The sequence below is a fragment of the Amblyomma americanum genome, chromosome 6 (genome assembly GCF_052857255.1).
Source record: "Amblyomma americanum isolate KBUSLIRL-KWMA chromosome 6, ASM5285725v1, whole genome shotgun sequence".
NCBI lineage: Eukaryota > Metazoa > Arthropoda > Arachnida > Ixodida > Ixodidae > Amblyomma > Amblyomma americanum.
Window position 1 is genome coordinate 2,085,558 of NC_135502.1, and position 17,914 is coordinate 2,103,471.

The window sequence follows — 17,914 nt, forward strand, 5'->3', positions numbered from 1 at the left end:
ATACAGCTCCCGCTGAATATCGCGATTTACGTAGCATAGCGTAAACATTGCGTAATTTGTTTCTCCCTCTACTTGATCATACTGTGCCCTCCGGGATAACATTACTCTGTGCAGGCTACAACGGACATGAGGCTGCACCCTGTAAATGCATAGTCTCTAAAATAATTAATGTAAAAAAGCAAAGGGATAAACCCACAATATATTTTAGGGTGTATAGAGAAAAGTTCCCGGCAAAGTTTCCTATGAGCCAAGGATAACGATTGTTCAAAATGCGATTCCCCGCCGGGACACTGCGCTTCATTCCCTGTTTGGCGAAGTTTTTTCTCTCCGCGCATGCGTGGCTGGTTTCTGCCCCCAGCATTTTCAAGTGGAGTTCATCTACGACTGCGCAGATAATCGCGCATGAAATGACTCACGGCTACGACCCGGGCAACGTCATACTGGACGAGAGTGGGCGCCGGCGGGACTGGATGACGACGTGGTCCCGCCACGAATACGCTGAACGCCTCAGCTGTCTCCAGCGCCACCACGCCGAGGTGAGGGGGTCCTTGCCGGCCGGCCAAATCGAGAAAGTTTGAACGCGTCCGCAGCATCACTGCGCAAAAAGGCTAACGGCCACAGGCGACCACAGCGATCGCGTCATTCAGATCTTTTTCGCATTCTGATGAGCCCTCTCACGTTCTGTTGTCGCCAAATCTCTGCGCAGTTCCAGAAGCACGACCTCGTATACAGTTACTGGAAATGAGTGACGCCACTCGCAGGCTGAACGTGGGCGAGTTGTTCAAATTTCGCACTTTCTTCCAACGTCCGGCGAATCACTGCCTCTTAACACTTGGCTTTATTTGATCTTCCGACAAGAGCAGACCACCTGGCTGCTCTGTCTCAGATATGCAGGCCACCTTCTGAGGTGTGTGGCGAGATTCCTCTGGTGTTTCAATAACTATAGCAAGGCAGTAACTGCTTGGAGACTAGTTGGCACATATTTGACCGAATTCCTAGCTGAGAACAAAGAAACGACAGGACACAGCGCTGTCCACGTCTTTATTCTCGTCGTTGTGCGCTAGGAATTTGGCCGACTCAGTAGTATGTCCGCCTTAGCATAGTCATACGGCGACAGAGGAACAGCCTCCACAGAAAATTCATAATTGAACAAAAATTCGTCCTGGTCTAGGGATCGGAACCACCTCCCATCTGGGGCTCTACCAACTAAGCTAGGGCGACACCCAATCGATCACCACCTCCACATGGGAATGGTGCCCAATGTTAGGGGCTAGAGCACATTTGTAATCTGGGTTTTTTGCGCAAAAGACACGACGCAAAAGAAACGAGGTGGACAGGACAAGCGCAGAATGCTTAGGCACCAACTAGCCTGCAAAAACATACTCACATTTGTAATAACTTCGGGGTCAAAATGGTGTACGCCACCTGAACTTGGACTAAACTATACTGTACCGCCACTTCACAGCCGCACCTGTTTGCGGCTCAGCCGAAAAGAACCTTACTATTATCTGCAGTCATATGTTAGTTTCTCGTTTGAGTCCTGCTTGTCCGAAAAGCCGGAAACTTGGCACTGCTGCTAGCTGGTCATTTTATTCCTTGCTGAAAGCCTCCGTGATTAGCGGCAGCAACTCCCAGCTGTCCCACAGTGTTGTTCATGGTCTCCGTTTTTGTTCTTGCACTAAAGAATATCGCTCGCCACCTTTATTACCCGATGAGGGTTAAATAAGCTATCTAGTTTAAAACGCCAATTTTCTCAGAAAATCGAGCCCAGTACTTGTTACTATAATCGCCATTGACATCAAAGCACTTCGCCTTCAGCGATCGGATCCCCTCAGAAGTGAAGATCTCTCGCTCCTGCAGGAACTTAGCACTTCTTTGACGTGGACATTTCATCAGATTACAAAATAAAAAGTAGTCACTGGAAGATCTGGAGTGTAGGGTACACAGCTGCAAGCTCGACGATGGTGCTTTCCCTGACAACAACTTGTGATCTGCGATACTTGTGAGCCGGCGTGAAGCAGCGGCACGCTTGGCTACAACTTCCCATGCGATTCCGCTTTGATTGTGTCAATTAGCAATTGCTCCGTTATTAAAGCGTGTAGTCGTCTCCAGTAATTGGTGCCTTTCGCGGCTTGATTTCTGATAACAAAGCCCCTAGATCTGTACGCCAATAAGCTGTTGTCCTGATCTTGTGTTGCCACTGCGTGCACTCTTGTTTCCTTTTCCAATCACAGTGGTGTTTCTTCACCCGTAACAATTGTAGGTTTCTGCATTTTCTCTAAGCCTGATAAACTTTCTTGGCTGAATTTCTGGCGACAAGCTCTTTGTTTTCTCAGGCGTCAGCGTTCGTGGCACGTACAAGGAACTTACATCATCAAAGCATCATGAATGATGGTAAAAATCGTGCCAACCGAAATGCCTCATTCATGAGCTATAATACCTTGGCCTGACGATCTTTTAAAATCATGGCACATCTCTTCTGGAGATTCTTCGACATGTCGCACTAAATTGGGCTCATCATTCAAACTGATCCCTTGCGTACCTCATTTAATAGATTACTAACTACCTTAGCTCTAAACTTTCTCTGTCGACCTACACTATACTCCAGTTGCTATGCGGCCGCTTCCGGTGTTTGCATCGTGCGGATCTGCTGTTGTTGCCTGTGTTGTGCATGTCCAGCACAGATCAGCTCAGCTCTTTAACTGGGGATGACCCCTTGGACTTTATGCTGCGTGAGTACTCAAATATGTTATAGGTGCTTCAATTATCGGGTGCCTTGAAACTGAGCCCCGTGGGGTATAATGCACGTAGCAGCATATATACGCCTCACAGTCTGCACTTGCCTGGGAAGAGGCCGAGAAAAGCGACGGCGAGTCCTTCTCGACCCAGATGAGCGGCACAAGCGCGCTGGAGCAACAGGCCTCGGAGAACCTGGCCGATTTCGTGGCGTCGCTGGTGTCGCACGCGGCGTTCAGCGCCCTGCCTGCTCGCCAGCGTCGACCGATGGTGGCCAACTTGACCGGCGAGCAGCTCTTCTTTGTGGCGCGCTGCGTCATCTGGTGCACGGCCCCTGGCGGCTATTCCCGGGAGCAAGGCTTCGGGAACCACGCGGGCAAGCGCGCACGCTGCAACGTGCCCGCGATGAACACGCCCGCCTTTGGCAGCGCTTTTGGCTGCCCGTCCGGATCCAGAATGAACCCAGCGGACAAGTGTATCTTCTAGAGGCACGTCCGTGTGACTGCGCTCAAGCTGGTCACCCCCGTGCACGCATGATAATTTTTACACAGCGTTTCTCTCCTGTAAACTCCTTTTTTTCCCCATTCCAGGCGTGGAGGCGAATGCTCCCGTCTTGCTACTCAGCCGACAGATTTTCACTTCAGCCCTCCCTTTCCTTTCTCGTGCGTTTTAGGTGGCCACTTTTATTCCCTCAATAAAGTTGCTTTTGCCGGCTGTTCAAATTCCAGCTTCGTAGTAGAAGCGGCTGCGTTTTTGTGGAGGCAAAACGCTAAGGCGTCCGTGGGCTGTGCGATGTCAGTGCACGTTAAATATCTCCAGGTGGTCGAAATTATCCCGGAGCCCTCCACTACAGCCCCTTTCTTCCATTCTTCTTTCACTCCCTCATTTATTCCTTCCCTTACGGCGCGGTTCAGGTGTCCGCCGATATATGAGACAGATACTGCGCCATTTCCTTTCCCTAAAAACCAATTATTAATATTATTATTATTATTATTATTATTATTATTATTATTATTATTATTATTATTATTATTATTATTATTATTATTATTATTATTATTATTATTATTATTAGAAGCGCCTTCATTGTCGCGCTTACTTGGGTGAGAGTGGTATTCGCAGCAGTGTTTCCTTTTGCTTGACGGGTTAAAGGAAGCATTCATTAGTGGTCAATGGACGTCTTTGAGTCTGACTGCGCTTCACTGTAGACCACTGACTTCAATCGCGCTAAAGCTAGTGCTGCAACTTAATGTCGATAATAGGCGCATGTGATTTGATCATTATGGACTAGCCTTGAGAAACTAGCATTTCTGCAAAGCTTTCACGCTGCCTATCGGCTCCCGAATTTAGATATGCCTGCCGGGCTGTGAAACAAGTGGAGGTGAGCGTTAACATTATCAAGATAAACGTGATCTATTAACAGCTGCCTTATTTCTTTGTCCTTTGCTCGTGGGTGTCACGTGATTCGAGGGACAGCCTGACACATGGTCTTGTTTGGATCCCGCTATTAAAGTGAATTTTCAAAGTGGCTTAGCGGCGTATACTGTTCGGCCCAAGTCATCCACTGGGATCCGAAGAATCGAACGGTGGGCGCTCATTGCAAAGCGAGGCGGACGAAGAAGGGAGGAATTAACGCCGTCCTTGCTTCTTACGGGATCAGACGGCGACACGCAATGTATATAACGCATTAGTAACGGAAATCTTGTCCACTTCTACGGGGCTACACTCTGTTGTGATCACGCTTCCTTCCTGCTGTGGAATTCGGCGAAGAGACGTGACTGCAGGACTGCCAGAGGGAACGACAATAGCGTCCTCACGTGTTCGAACAGGAATGCCGGAAGCAGCGACGATAGCGTCCCCATAGAAACCATAGTGTTTAACAGGAATGCCAGCGACGACCATAAGCGTATTCGTTCCGGTCACCAGTGCAGGATCTTTCGACACCTGCGGGGAGACAGCCAGCATTCCTGTGTCATGCAGCTGCCCTCCGGACGCTCGTGCGCGGTCACCTGGAAGCCGCGGGGACGACAACGTGACCGGGTGCTGTTCCCTTTCCCTCGACCGAGCTGCAAAGAAGCATCAGGACCGCCCTGCCGTGGGTGGTACCATCAGTGCCATCGTGTGATTGGACATCATTCTTCGAACTGTATTCCCCAGCTAGGGATCTGGGGAATACGAAGAGTACTTAAGGAGCTGCTGGTTTGATGCCAGAAGAGAGCCCCCTTCTTGAGAGGTATCAGAGACTCCCGACTCCTAAGAAGCTCTCTTTACTGAGAAGCCCTCTCAGTTGCCCGTACTTGTACATAATGTAAATAGTCCTTGTATAAAGTTTTCCAAGTTTTCTTCCTCCGATCGTCCTCATCTCTTCTCCGGCCCAGTCACGCTACCTGAATCCCAACAACTGGTGGCAGCGGTGGGATGTCCACGTAAAGTTACCGGCTCCAACGGACCTCGGCAGCTACGGGACTGACAGGCGTTAGCTATACCTTGGCAGGGTGGGTGCCCAATGTTTTCCGTTCATTTCGCCAGACCGTACTAGCACAGGCAGATGCTAGGTGCGGATTCCTGTTGTCTGGGAAATTGATTTAAGGAAACTGCTTTGTCCACTTCAAGCTAGGGCTTTTGTTTTAGTGGCCTTGCTAACGCATGGCGGAACTCCCGATGTAGAAGTTAAAAGTGCAGGAGCTGCTCGAAATTTGCCAGGAGCTGGGGATTTCGCTACGTTTTGCGAAAAGAAAAAAAGAAATTCTCGAGGTTATGCGGCAGGAGGAGGTGACTACTGAGAAGGTCGACGAGGCTTGGGAAACGATTGTTGGACGCAAAGAAGATCAGAAAAGACGGGAGTTGTGCGAGCAGAAAGAAAAAGAAGAGCTTCGGTTGGCTCAAGAGAGACGGGAGGTCCGTGAGGCAGAGGAAAAAGCGAGAGAACATGCTCGAAAAATGAAGGAGCTCGAAATCGCGTCGAACGGAGGGAATATGGCGCGTCTTAGCCCTGTAGCTTCGGTAGAGGAGCAAGGGAGGCAGAGATTGCAGGATCTCGTCTCACCATACCGCGTGAGAGGCGATATTGCACTCTTTTTGGTAAATTTCGAACGTGCATGCGGGAAGGTGCACATCTACAAGAGCGCTTGGTCGGTGAAGTTACTTCCTCTCCTTCCGTGGGAGGCGGCCGAAGTGGTGGCTCGCCTCTCACGGGAAGAGTGTGATGACTACGAGAAGGTAAAGAGCGCACTGCTTAGAAAGTACCGGCTTTCTTCTGAAGCCTTTAGGCAGCGATTCAGGCAGGCAAATAAAGGCGGAGAGTCGCATACGGACTTCGCGTACCGGCTTAAAGTCAACTTAAACGAGTGGCTCAAGACCTCTGAGGTGCACGGAAGTCATGACAAGGTACTAAAGTGCATCGCACTAGAGCAGTACTATAGCGCGATTCCAGAAGATCTGAGGTTATGGCTGCAAGATAGGCTAACAGATATAGACCTAGACAAAGCAGCACAGCTCGCAGACGAGTATTACGTTCGCTGAAACCTCCAAAGCAAGGCAGGGTACGATAACAGGTTAGGAAAGGGAGAAACCTATTTAAAGAGAATCCCTGACCGAAGGGTGCCACCAGCACGCCGATATCACCGAACAGAGGAAGCGGGATCAAAAGGAGGAGGTAGCGAAAACAAGATGGAGTCACCCAAATCTGCCGATTCGCCGAAACAGCAGGCACCAGGAGCTCGCGCGTTTGAAGCGCGAAAGCCCATTGTCTGCTATAATTGCAACAAGGAGGGTCACATCTCAGTGAACTGCAAACAGCAAAAGATTGCGTTCGCGTGCATGCGAGAGTCGGAGGAAAACCTTAAATTGCTGGAGCCATACATGCGGGACGTGGTTATAAATGGCAAGAAATTCAGGCCACTACGGGATTCAGCGGCTACCACGGATGTTGCTCACCCGTCCTGTGTTTCCTCCACGGACTACACCGGCGAATGCGCCTGGATTAAGCAGGTCGCCGAAGAACAGAGTGCATGCTTGCCTATAGCGAAGGTAACCCTAGAGGGGACTTTTGGCAGGCTAGACACAGAAGCGGCAGTTAGCGCAAACTTGCCGACACACTTGCCCTACCTGTTTTCGAACAAATCCGAGCAGCTGCTGAAAGAGAAAAATCTCTCCTTCACCTCGGGCTTGGCTTGCGTGGCGCTAACACGTTCTCGAGCGCGAAAGCTCGCAAAGAAACTCGACTGCGCTCCGCGCTCCGATAAATGAGCAGGCACCGAACCACTCTCCCGACCAGCCGGGGGATCCTTGCAAAAAAATCTGATCCGTCTAAACCGCATGAGCATGACCATGAAGGTGTTCCCGAACAAGCGGTAGCTCATGAAATCCAAGGAACTGCCGATGCCGTAGAGAATGGGGCAACACGAACCAACGCGAAGGGTTCGACATTAACACCTGCTTCGACTTGTTGGGAGGAGTTTACTAAGGTTGATAGGAAATCACTTATTGCAGAGCAGAAAAACGACCCATCGTTAAGAGCTCTAAGCAATAAGGTGAGCGAGGGAGTCGCCAGAAAGAACATCAGCTTTCATGAGAAATCACGCCTTCAGTACCGGAAATACTGCGACTCAAAGGGACGCTTCATATGAGCAACTCCTAGTGCCTGAGAAGTACCGGCGGCAGCTTCTAGAGCTCGCACACGGAAATGCATGGGCGGGCCACCTGGGCATAAAGAAAACAAAAGCTAGATTAGCCCTCGAATATTACTGGCCTCGCCGCTGGCAAGATGTGGAACAGCTTGTTAGATCTTGCGACACCTGCCAGCGGGTCGGCAAGTCGACGGATAGATGGAAAGCATCCATGACACTAGTTCCCATAATTACAGAGCCCTTTCGGCGTATTTTAATAGATAGTGTCGGCCCACTGCCAGCGTCCAACTCTGGCTGTCGCTACATTCTGACCTCACTGTGCGTGGCAACCAAATTTCCCGGGGACATTCTCTTGAAGGAGCTAAGTTCCGCATGTGTTGTAGACGCCATTTTGTCAATTTTCTCTCGCGTGGGGTTCCCTGCAGAGATACAAAGCGATAACGGGAGAGTGTTAACAAGCTGCTTGACAACAACGTTCTTTGAACGGTATGGGATTAAAATAATCCGCAGTTCCATTCACCACCCTCAGTCAAATCCAGTCGAGCGTATGCACTCAGTGCTAAAGCGGATACTTAGGTCTCTGTGTTTTCAGCATAAAGGAGATTGGGAAGGCTCCATTCCAGTAGCACTCTTTGCAATGAGATCCGTCCCCCACGAAAGCACAGGATTTAGCCCCGCTGAACTAGTCTACGGGCGTGACTTGAGGACCCCATTGCGCATGCTAAGGGAGTCATGGGAGGGTTACGGAGAGGATCCCTGTGTAATGGAATACGTCCTGAAACTACTGGAAAGACTTGCGAAAACCAGAGACCTCGTGGAAGAAAATGTCAGAGCAGCGCATTCACTGTCTAAAGTGTACTACGACAAATCGGCACGCAAGCGCACCTTTCAACCTGGTGACCAGGTGATGTTGCTGCGTCCGTCAAAAAGGAACAAGCTTGAGGTGGAATGGGAAGGGCCAGCTAAGGTGGTGTCCAAGCTTTCGGACACCAACTATGAGGTCAAATTTAAGAACAAACGCAATAGGATAATCCACAGTAATTTGATGAAGCCTTATGTGCAGCGTCAGGCCATGGTTAACATGGCGCTGAACATGCCAGAGGAAGAGATCTCAGACATACCTTATGTCATACATGAGGACGAGCAGGCAGCGAATGAGCTGCTAAATTCAATCGACAGAGAGCCACGTTTGATGGAAAGTCAACGAGGAGACATGAAAAACGTCGTCCGCGACTTTGAGGCGGGGTTTTCAAACAAGCAAAAAGAAACAACCCTCATCGAACACGACATTCAGCTGTCCAGCGAACAGCCGATCACGTAACATACCTAGGAGTACGTTTTCCTATTTCGTCCAAGGATAAGTAAGAGCGAGTGGTGTAACGTACCTTGACTCTAGGTATTGGGGCGGGCAAAATTGAACGCCACGTCGGCCAAATCAAGTCACCTATTCCCGTACCGTGTGCCCTCTAAGCACCAACCTGATTTCATTTAGCGAATTTTTTTTTTCCTATCCAAGTGCGCCTCGAGCGGGAGCACACGCCTTGGACAGGCGCCCTGTCAATACTACTCGTCAGGAGACATCATGTGTTCATTCAGGCAAAACATTTGATCTCTTAAAGTTTTAGTTGAAGTTTTTTTGCTAAGTGCAGTTTTGGCCCTGAGTTTTGGTCTGGCGGTATGAGTGGGTTCTGAGGGCACGTGCTTTTGTCAGGTGTGGTTTGGCGTCTGTGATCCCTTTTGGCTAGCATTGCAGAGAATTTCCCAAAACGGCCATCTGACGAGGGGAAGCGATGCCGAGCTTCGGCACTGAAGGTCATTAGAAGACTCCCAAAGAGCATCTGGTTCCTGCCACGCCCAGTCAGCCGAGCTACGTGCGAGCAGTTCATCTTCCGGGCGCAATATCTGGCGGCGGGGGTGCTGTTGTGATAGCGCTTCCTTCCTGCTGTGGAATTCGGCGAAGTGGACGTGACTGCAGGACTGCCAGAGGGAACGACAACAATAGCGTCCTCACGTGTTCGAACAGGAATGCCGGATGCAGCGACGATGGCGTCCCCATAGCAACCATAGTGTTCAACAGGAATGCCAGCGACGACCATAAGCGTATTCGTTCCGGTCACCAGTGCAGGATCTTTCGACACCTGCGGGGAGACAGCCAGCATTCCTGTGTCATGCAGCTGCACTCTCGATGCACGTGCGCGGCCACCTGGAAGCCGCGGGGACGACAACGTGACCGGGTCCTGTTCCCTTTCCCTCGACCTAGCTGCGAAGAAACATCAGGACCGCCCTGCCGTGGGTGGTACCATCAGTGCCATCGTGTGATTGGACATCATTCTTCGGACTGTATTCCCCAGCTAGGGATCTCGGGAATACGAAGAATATTTAAGGAGCTGCTGGTTTGATGCCTAAAAAGAACCCCCTTCTTGAGAGGTATCAGAGACTCCCCACTCCTAAGAAGCTCTCTTTACTGAGAAGCCCTCTCAGTTGCCCGTACTTGTACATAATGTAAATAGTCCTCGTATAAAGTTTTCCAAGTTCTCTTCCTCCGATCATCCTCGTCTCTTCTCCGGCCCAGTCACGCTACCTGAATCCCAACAACTGGTGGCAGCGGTGGGATGCTGCTACATGAATTCCAACAACTCCTAGCGTATATCCAAATTGCACTCGTGCGGACGGTTTCTTGTTTTTCACGATTGTATCTAGTGTTTAATTTTTATTTATTAATTTTACAATTATATTAGCCCTTTTTCGGGCTTTTACAGGGTGGGAATGAACAGAACAAGAAAAAGTTCAGAGGAAGGGTTTAAAAAAAATACATGTCATGCAAGGCCGAAATGACAATAATACTTCGACAACCATTGAGTTGACAGGTACGCAACGAAGCATAATTCCTATTTAACACGCATTTCCGATTTATGCAAAAAATTCTATTTTGATGCAGTATCAGCAAATTATTGCCGGTGAAGGTTACTCCAATCTCTTATTTTTGGGGGGAGAAAAGAATGCTTAAAAGCATCAACTCTCGGTGTTTAGGTCATAACTGCATATGGGTGATTAATACGAGGCGACCGTCTTCCAGGAGGTCGCAGGTACAAGCCAGGATCAAGGTTTACTTTGCTGTTATACAGTTGATACAGGAACTGTAGGCGGGCTATTTTTCTTATAGTGCTGAGTTCTGAGAGCTGCGCTAAAGCGAGCAGCTCTGTTACCGATTGATGTCGTCGTTAGGCGGAAAAAAGAAATCTGACTGCAAGTCTGTGTGTTCTGGTTTTTTAAAGAGGTATTGTTGATAGGTGTCCCAGATTATGGCTGCATACTCCAAAGATGGACGGATGATAGTTTTCTATGCTTTAAGTTTAACATCAGGGTTAGCATTCTTAACTTTTCGCTTTGTATCTAATTAATCAAAATTATCCGAGGTCAGTAGGATTTTCTCCTGGTCGCCCGACGCATTTATTTTGTTGTTGAGGTCCTGTATAGTTGTGAAAATATTGTAATTTGAATACAATTATAAAACCTATCCTCTGCGTCGTTATTTGTGGCTTCGTGAATGTTCTCATGCGAGGTTCACAAGGTGCATGTGCAGCTACTTTTCGTGCGTCGTCGAAAATGTTCGTATGAAAATTCGAACCCTGACATACTTTTGTCATGCTTTTCAAGTCAAGTTTGCCCTTCTCTAAGTTCTTGGATAACGTATTATATCTTGAGGTTTCCAGGGTGCCTGCAAGGTGTCATGTATTCAAATATTGAAAACATTACAAATGAAGTACGCAACAGTTCTAGACGAACTACAAGTCAGCGCTTTTTCGGCTACGTCTCAACTCAAGACAATTTTCCGCAAAACGTCGACCATAATTAGTGTTCCTTTACAGAAATTCAATCACAAGTTTGAGTAAAGCAGTTAAATAGAAATAAAACCCGATTTGCACGCAATACAAAGGTAAAAAATTATCTCCAACACATTGGAATCAATCAGTGAAATTCGCATGTCTCACAGTACTTGGACCCCCCCCCCCCCCAGGTAATGCCGAAATTTTCAAACCACTCAGTTAAAAAGCTCTGCGTGCTATTCAAAATAGCATTAAAAACAGGGCACCACGAATTACATACGTATGGGACGTCAATGAGCACCACAACATTTTCCGGCTCGGCGCCATTTGCGCAAGGTCAATGGCAAAGTGTACACCCGTCTTCTTTTTCGCTCTCACCGCTTCTTGGATTTCTTTGTTCTTTTATTCTATTTCTATTTGTTCGTTTTCGAAAGGAAGGTGGCCACCAGAAAAAACAAGCTGACCGTTGCAGTTACCCAGACTTGGAAGTTGTCGGAAGGGCGTTGGAAATAAGGGCGCTGCACTCATTTTGGCAGTTCCGTAAACTGCCGCTTATATGATGGGAAGCACCAACGCACAACGACAAAAGAGGACAAGGGCAGGATGGGCACTTTTCGTCGTTTAATTTTTAGCAATCTCTAAATTGTATTGCTTTCAATTATTATTTATTGTTATTTTCTTTCAAGAATAGATTATGTTTGTTCCTTTTCTATTACATCCACTTTGTTGATATGTTTTATAGTTACGATGTCATCCCAACCCACACCTTATCCATTAACTGGCGATCGAACCACCCCAAACTAAATCCCTTCACCCATCAATCAGTTATTGTGCCTATGGAAAAACTCCAGCTAAAAAAATCATTTAGAGTAGATGGCCCAGAAGTGCGTTAAGTTTGTGCACGAATCAGCCGCAGCTCAGGCAACCGACGTTATTTGCATCTGAGCCGATACTAGGCAAGTGTGTTCGCTGTCAGTAGGAACAAAGGAACGTTCATGCCCTGATTCTTGATCTTTGTTCCGCCCAATCGATCGCTCTGGCGGTGGCCGCGGTTGAATTTCTAGCAACGATACTTCCCGAGTTCGAAAAGCCACGCCGGCCACCCTGCCCTCTTTTGGGCGAGAAAGGGGCCGCGGTCTCGCCCGCGTGCCTTCCCTTTCGAGGACTGCGTGTCTCCCCGGTGTGCCGATCAGAGTAAGTGCAAGCCGACATTTGCACCTCTGCTGCGTTTGCTGGTGAGCGAAAGGAATTAAACTTTGTTTCAGTTTTCTTAGTAGTTGTATGCACTGCTGCCGAGCTGAGAAAATGCCAGTGTGGCGTTTGTATTTTCTCTGTGTGTGGGTAGTGTCATGGCTGGTAAAGGTACAGCAAGCGATGCAGAAGATGCGATGGATGTAAAACACATCAGAGAGCTTGCTAAGCTCCGGAATAAGTTTAAGCACGATATGAGAGCAGAACTGGCGGATATCAAAGACAGTGTTAACTTCTGCTCTGACGCCTGTGATGGCGTAAACGTGATGTGTAAATACATGTGTGACGGCACTGCGGTAAGAAATAAGGAAGTCGTCAAAACAGGACAGCGCCTTGAAAGCAAAAAGCATCTTCATTTCGCAGAGACTGGAACAACTTGAACAGTACCAGCGAATAAGCAATCAAGAAATAAAAGGCTTTCCTGAAGGCAATGACCCCGCAAACGTTGTTGTGAAAATAGGTGGGAAACTATTCAGGAATATGAAACAACTCATGCCACTCGTTCCCCAACTTGAAATTGGAAGGGCGTTATGTCCGTTTTGTGCGAATAAACAAGCGGAATGATCTGCGTGCCAACACAAGGAAACAAACTGTTTCAGCTATACCAGCGAGCACACCCCGGCCGTTGGATCTAGCAGAAGGCGCTGCGCATGTGCTTAATTGGTTGTGTGTTACCGCTAGACATTAGAAATCTCATAAGAACCACTAGAGGATGACCTTCATTCCAGTGCTATTTGATTGTCTGTCTTTCCCTCCCAGAAACACATCTCCACGCAACGCCTTTGGTGGAGAACATATTGGGTCTTGAAACACAACCTACGCAATAAACATGAGCGTTTGCTGTCTGTCTCAAAGCCATATCTTTCCCTTGCAATCAAGGCTTTATGCATTACATTTATAGGAACTGCGGCCGTGAATTAAAACCTACAAAATCATGCTCATTAAAAAAAATGTAACCAGTATTCCTTCGGAACTTTTTTTTATATATTTAGACATCGCGAGCAGTAAAAATAAAAATTAATGCAGCGTTTATTGTGCATGTATGCAACCCTTTAAATTGGCTCTCAGAAATTCGGGGCTATTCACACACAAGATCACTTTTCGGAAAGTCCAGCGCGCGATCCGCTTTATCTTGCCTTCTTTTTGCGCTTGCCAGACAAATTTCTTAAAATGTTATCGCGATATCGGCATCTTTGGTGGCCACTTCTTATGTAACAGGAAATTGCGTGCACAGCAGTTTACCTCTTGAGCTACTGCGGGCTCGGGCTCCGTATAATGATAATGTAATGGGCCCACGCCTAATAATGCGGCCCGTGCAGTGCTCTAATGCAGCTCTAGTGCAATGCTCAAAATAGAGAATGACCATTTCCGCACATATGGGTATTACCTACAGCAGAACCAACAGCAAAAGAAAATGCGAACGCGTTCATACGATCTACCGACGATCGCCTGAAAGGGTTATGTAAATTTTAGGATTATAACAACATTTCAACACAGCATTAACACAATATTGACTTTCATATCAATATATATTGTTTATGACACAAAATATATATCGTTATTTGTTAGCTTCTAACACCATAATAACGTTCCAGTGTACATGGAACGCTATTGCAGCTACATAATTTTATAACATCATCACTTTCTTCGTTCCTTCTCATTGCTTTTCCTCGAATGTACAGAGTGGCCCAGATTTCACTGCGTTGCCTTGTTTTAACGCGAGCGCGTTAAGGGGCGCTCACATTAGCGGGAAAACGCGCAACGCCGGGCGTTTCCCGCGTGCCGCTTCCTGCCCAAGCCGGTTTTTCTCCCGCGGACAGCCTGCTCTCCCGTCCCGCGGAGCGATGGGTTCGGTACCTATTTTTCCCGTGCCGGTGACCAGAACAGCCAATGGGCGCCGACCGTGAACCGTGACGTCGGTCCCAGTTCAGTGACCCCGTCGGCGGAGGCGGAGGCTGCGCGCGTCCGGCCGGCCGGCCGGCCGGGCACTCGGCGGCTGCTTTGCCAGGGCGACGGGAGGGGAGCTAGCAGGGTGCGCTTTCCAGTCTTCTCTAGTGTCACGTGACTATCCCCTTCTCTTTCTGCTCGTTCGGGTCCTCCCTCAGCGCCTCCTCTCTCCACATTCCAAGACAACCGCAGCGTGAAAACGCGCGCAGTGTGAGCGTCATTCTGAGGAGCTGCGAGGCAGCGTCGACGTTGACGCTGTGCCGGCGCGGGAAGCTTCCCGCTAGTGTGAGCGCGCCTTTATGGCTCGCGTTCTGCGGAAAATCCGGAGTCGTCGTCGGCGGCGTGAGCGGAAAAGCGGGCGCACACCAAGGTCACGTGACGTCTTCCCACCAGACTGTGAACTAACTGCTCACCGTGGCCGTCAAATTAACGATGAGTCGCACGAAGTTGCTCGGGACTCAAAGTTCCCCCCTCTGAGGGCTGCATGCGCTTGAAGCAGCCGCCTGCCGATCACTGGCCCACCGCTGCCCCGTGGAGTAACGGTACACGAGGGCTCCCAGCTGTGATTGTAAAGTGGAGCATGACCAATTGCGCATATATGGGCGTTACAGCTCTCGCGTCATACCCTAAAGCCCAGGCGGTCTGGACATTTTAAGCGAACAAGCCCAATGCATAGATGAGGTATCGAAGACGACCTCTGCAAAACTAGAGCCCCGATAAGCGTCAAAGTTCAAATCAAAGCCAGTTCGCTCTTCCTTTCGAGAAACCAACCTCCTCGTCCGCTACGCTGGCGCCCGAGCCTCGCTGATGACGTCATGCGCCAAACCTTGCCGAAAGACACTCCACTGGATCTTTAACTTGCACTGACATCGCACAGCGCACGGGCGCCGTTTCGCCTCCATCGAAAAGCGACCCGGTTCGAACACGGGAACTCCGGCTCAGTAGCCGAGCGCCCTGAACGCTGTGGCACCGAATTCTTCCGAAGCCCTCTACTGCGACACCTACTGCAGCCTTCAGCGTGGTTGGTCACGTGGCGTGGAGCAGCTGCCAGCGGCGCGGCGCAGTGGCGCCGTAGCTGATCATACGCGTGGCTCTTCACGTGACTGGTCACGTGACCAGCCACGTGCTGCGGAGCAGCTGCTGCTGCCGGCGGCGCGGCGCGAGCTGCCACAGCTGTGCGCATGCGCCGTGTCAAATGGGACAAAGATGAAGGAAGGCCCAGCGAAACGGAGCGACGGAAGACTGACCTTGCAATTCAACTGAGCAAGTTCCACTCGGCCAGCTGTAGCTACCTCGTCACTCCAGGTTTAACGAGAGCTAAAAAACCACTGCCAATTTTTCTTTCTTCTCTCACTCCCTCCTTTATCCCTTCCCTTAAAGGTGCTCTGAAAGGGGCTGTAATAAAGTTGCAGTACGCCTGGGATATTAAAACACGCCACTTCGCGAATATTGTCCAGCAAGAATTTTTTTATGCGCTTTGCAGAAGTTGAGTTATCTGCAGTCAAAATTTGAATTTCAGCCTCTCCGCTCCTTTCCCTCTCCTCTCGACACTTCTTGCACGCCGGAAGCTCGGCGCTCCTCCGCCGGCCCCCTATGGCTAGCATTTCTTGATATTAGGGGAGCCTATGACAATGTTATTCAGGAATATTTGTGGGACATACTGGGCACATTGGATGTGGAAGATGGAATTATATAATATTTTAAAAGATATATATAAGGGTAACAGAGTGCTCATAAAATGGGGAAAAAATGTATCAGGGCCTGTAGAGATACAGCGGGGGCTTAGGCAAGGATCTCCTCTGTCCCCTTTGTTGTTCATGTTGTACCTGCAAGGGTTTGAGACCAAGATAGAGGGCAGCGGACTAGGCTTAAACCTATCTTTTTTCAAGCAAGGAGAATGGATTAAACAGTCATTACCGGGACTAATATACGCGGACGATATAGTGCTAATGGCTGACGACAAGGAAGACTTGCAGAAGTTGATAGACATATGCGGCACAGAGGGAGATAGATTAGGTATCAAGTATAGTAAGGAAAAATCTGCAGTCATGATATTTAATGATGAGGTCGGCGAGCATAGAATACAGGAGTTCACGCTAGAGGTAGTGGATGATTACAAGTATCTTAGGGTGTGGATAAATAACAGTGCTAGGTATCTGACAGAGCATGAAAAATATGTTATGAACAAAGCTAGTAGGAATGCAACTGTCATGAAAAATAGGGCACTGTGGAATTACAATAGGTATGAAGCGGTAAGAGGGATCAGGGAAGGGGTGATGGTCCCTAGCCTGACTTTCGGTAATGCGGTCCTGTGCATGAGACCAGATGTTCAAGCAAGGTTAGAAATTAAACAACGGGGAGTGGGGAGGTTAGCTTTGGGAGCACATGGCAATGCACCAAATCAGGGGGTACAGGGTGATATGCGATGGGCGTCTTTCGAGAGCGGAGAGGCTAGCAGTAAGATACCATTTGAGGAACGATTGAGAAAAATGGGGGAAAACCAGTGGGCTAGGAAAGTTTTCAGATACCTGTATATAAAGAATGTTGACACGAAATGGCGAAAGCGAACTAGAAAATTGACAAGCAAATATCTGGACAGCAGTAAGGGGGCAAATCAGCAATTATCGGTTAAGAAAAAGGTTAAAGAAACAGAGAGAGCTCTGTGGAAAACAGGGATGCTGACGAAATCGGCACTGGGAACATACCGGACCTTTAAACAGGAAATTTCTAAAGAAAATATCTAGGATAATTGTAGGGGAAGTTCTTTGTTGTTTGAGGCCAGGACTGGAGTTTTGCGGACTAAGACATATAGAGTCAGGTACCGCGAGATAGACAAGTTGTGCATTGCGTGCGGAGAGGAGGAGGAAACGGCTGAACACTTGATACTTTGCTGTAAAGGGCTTCACCCTACAGTGGAAGGCAGCGGGGCTGACTTACCCAAGGCATTGGGGTTTAAGGACAGCGAAGGGAAAGTAGATTTTAAGCGGGTAGAAGTAACCAAGCGAAGTTTATCTGATTGGTGGCTAAAATCAAGAGAAGAGCAAAATTTCATAAGTCATGGCTAGGGGGCTTGAGCCACCGCCCGATTTAAAGGGTTCAGCCGTATTCATCCATCCATCCATCCACCCTCGGGAGTGGGGCTTCCTGACCCGCCGGAGCTACGCGGCTTACTGGCCGCGGCCACGGTAGCTGCCTGACGTCTCAACATGTATACGCAGGCGCGAGTGACGGAGGAGGGTACGAGCATGGAAAAGTCGCCGGGGAGGGCTCGCCAACTTTCGTGCGTGATCGTGGGTCCTCTGCTGCGTGTAGAAGTGTATTATTTGGCTCAGGTTTCTGTGACAACAAAATGCAGCGATTGAGCGAGTTGATGTGTTGTCCTTGGAGGGTGTTATCAAAGCCTGTTTAATCGACCCCTGTAGTTTTTATTGCGGGAGGGGACATGTCGCGGAGAGAGTGACGGATGAGTTAACAGAAGCCTTAGGTGAAGCTCTAGGAGTGAAGCATGCCTACCAGATTGTGAGC

At 48.9% G+C, this 17,914-nt stretch overlaps 1 protein-coding gene across 1 annotated transcript in view; it reads left to right on the plus strand.

The window, feature by feature from the left end:
- LOC144094444 (membrane metallo-endopeptidase-like 1) overlaps nt 1-3,397 on the plus strand; it is a 69,725-nt gene extending 66,328 nt beyond the window's left edge. Inside the window, exons 9-10 of the mRNA XM_077628380.1 lie at nt 393-536; nt 2,890-3,397. Coding sequence (XP_077484506.1) covers nt 393-536; nt 2,890-3,222 — 477 coding nt within the window. The 3' untranslated portion in view covers nt 3,223-3,397. The remainder of the gene's footprint in view (nt 1-392; nt 537-2,889) is intronic.
- The last annotated feature ends 14,517 nt before the right edge of the window (nt 3,398-17,914 follow it).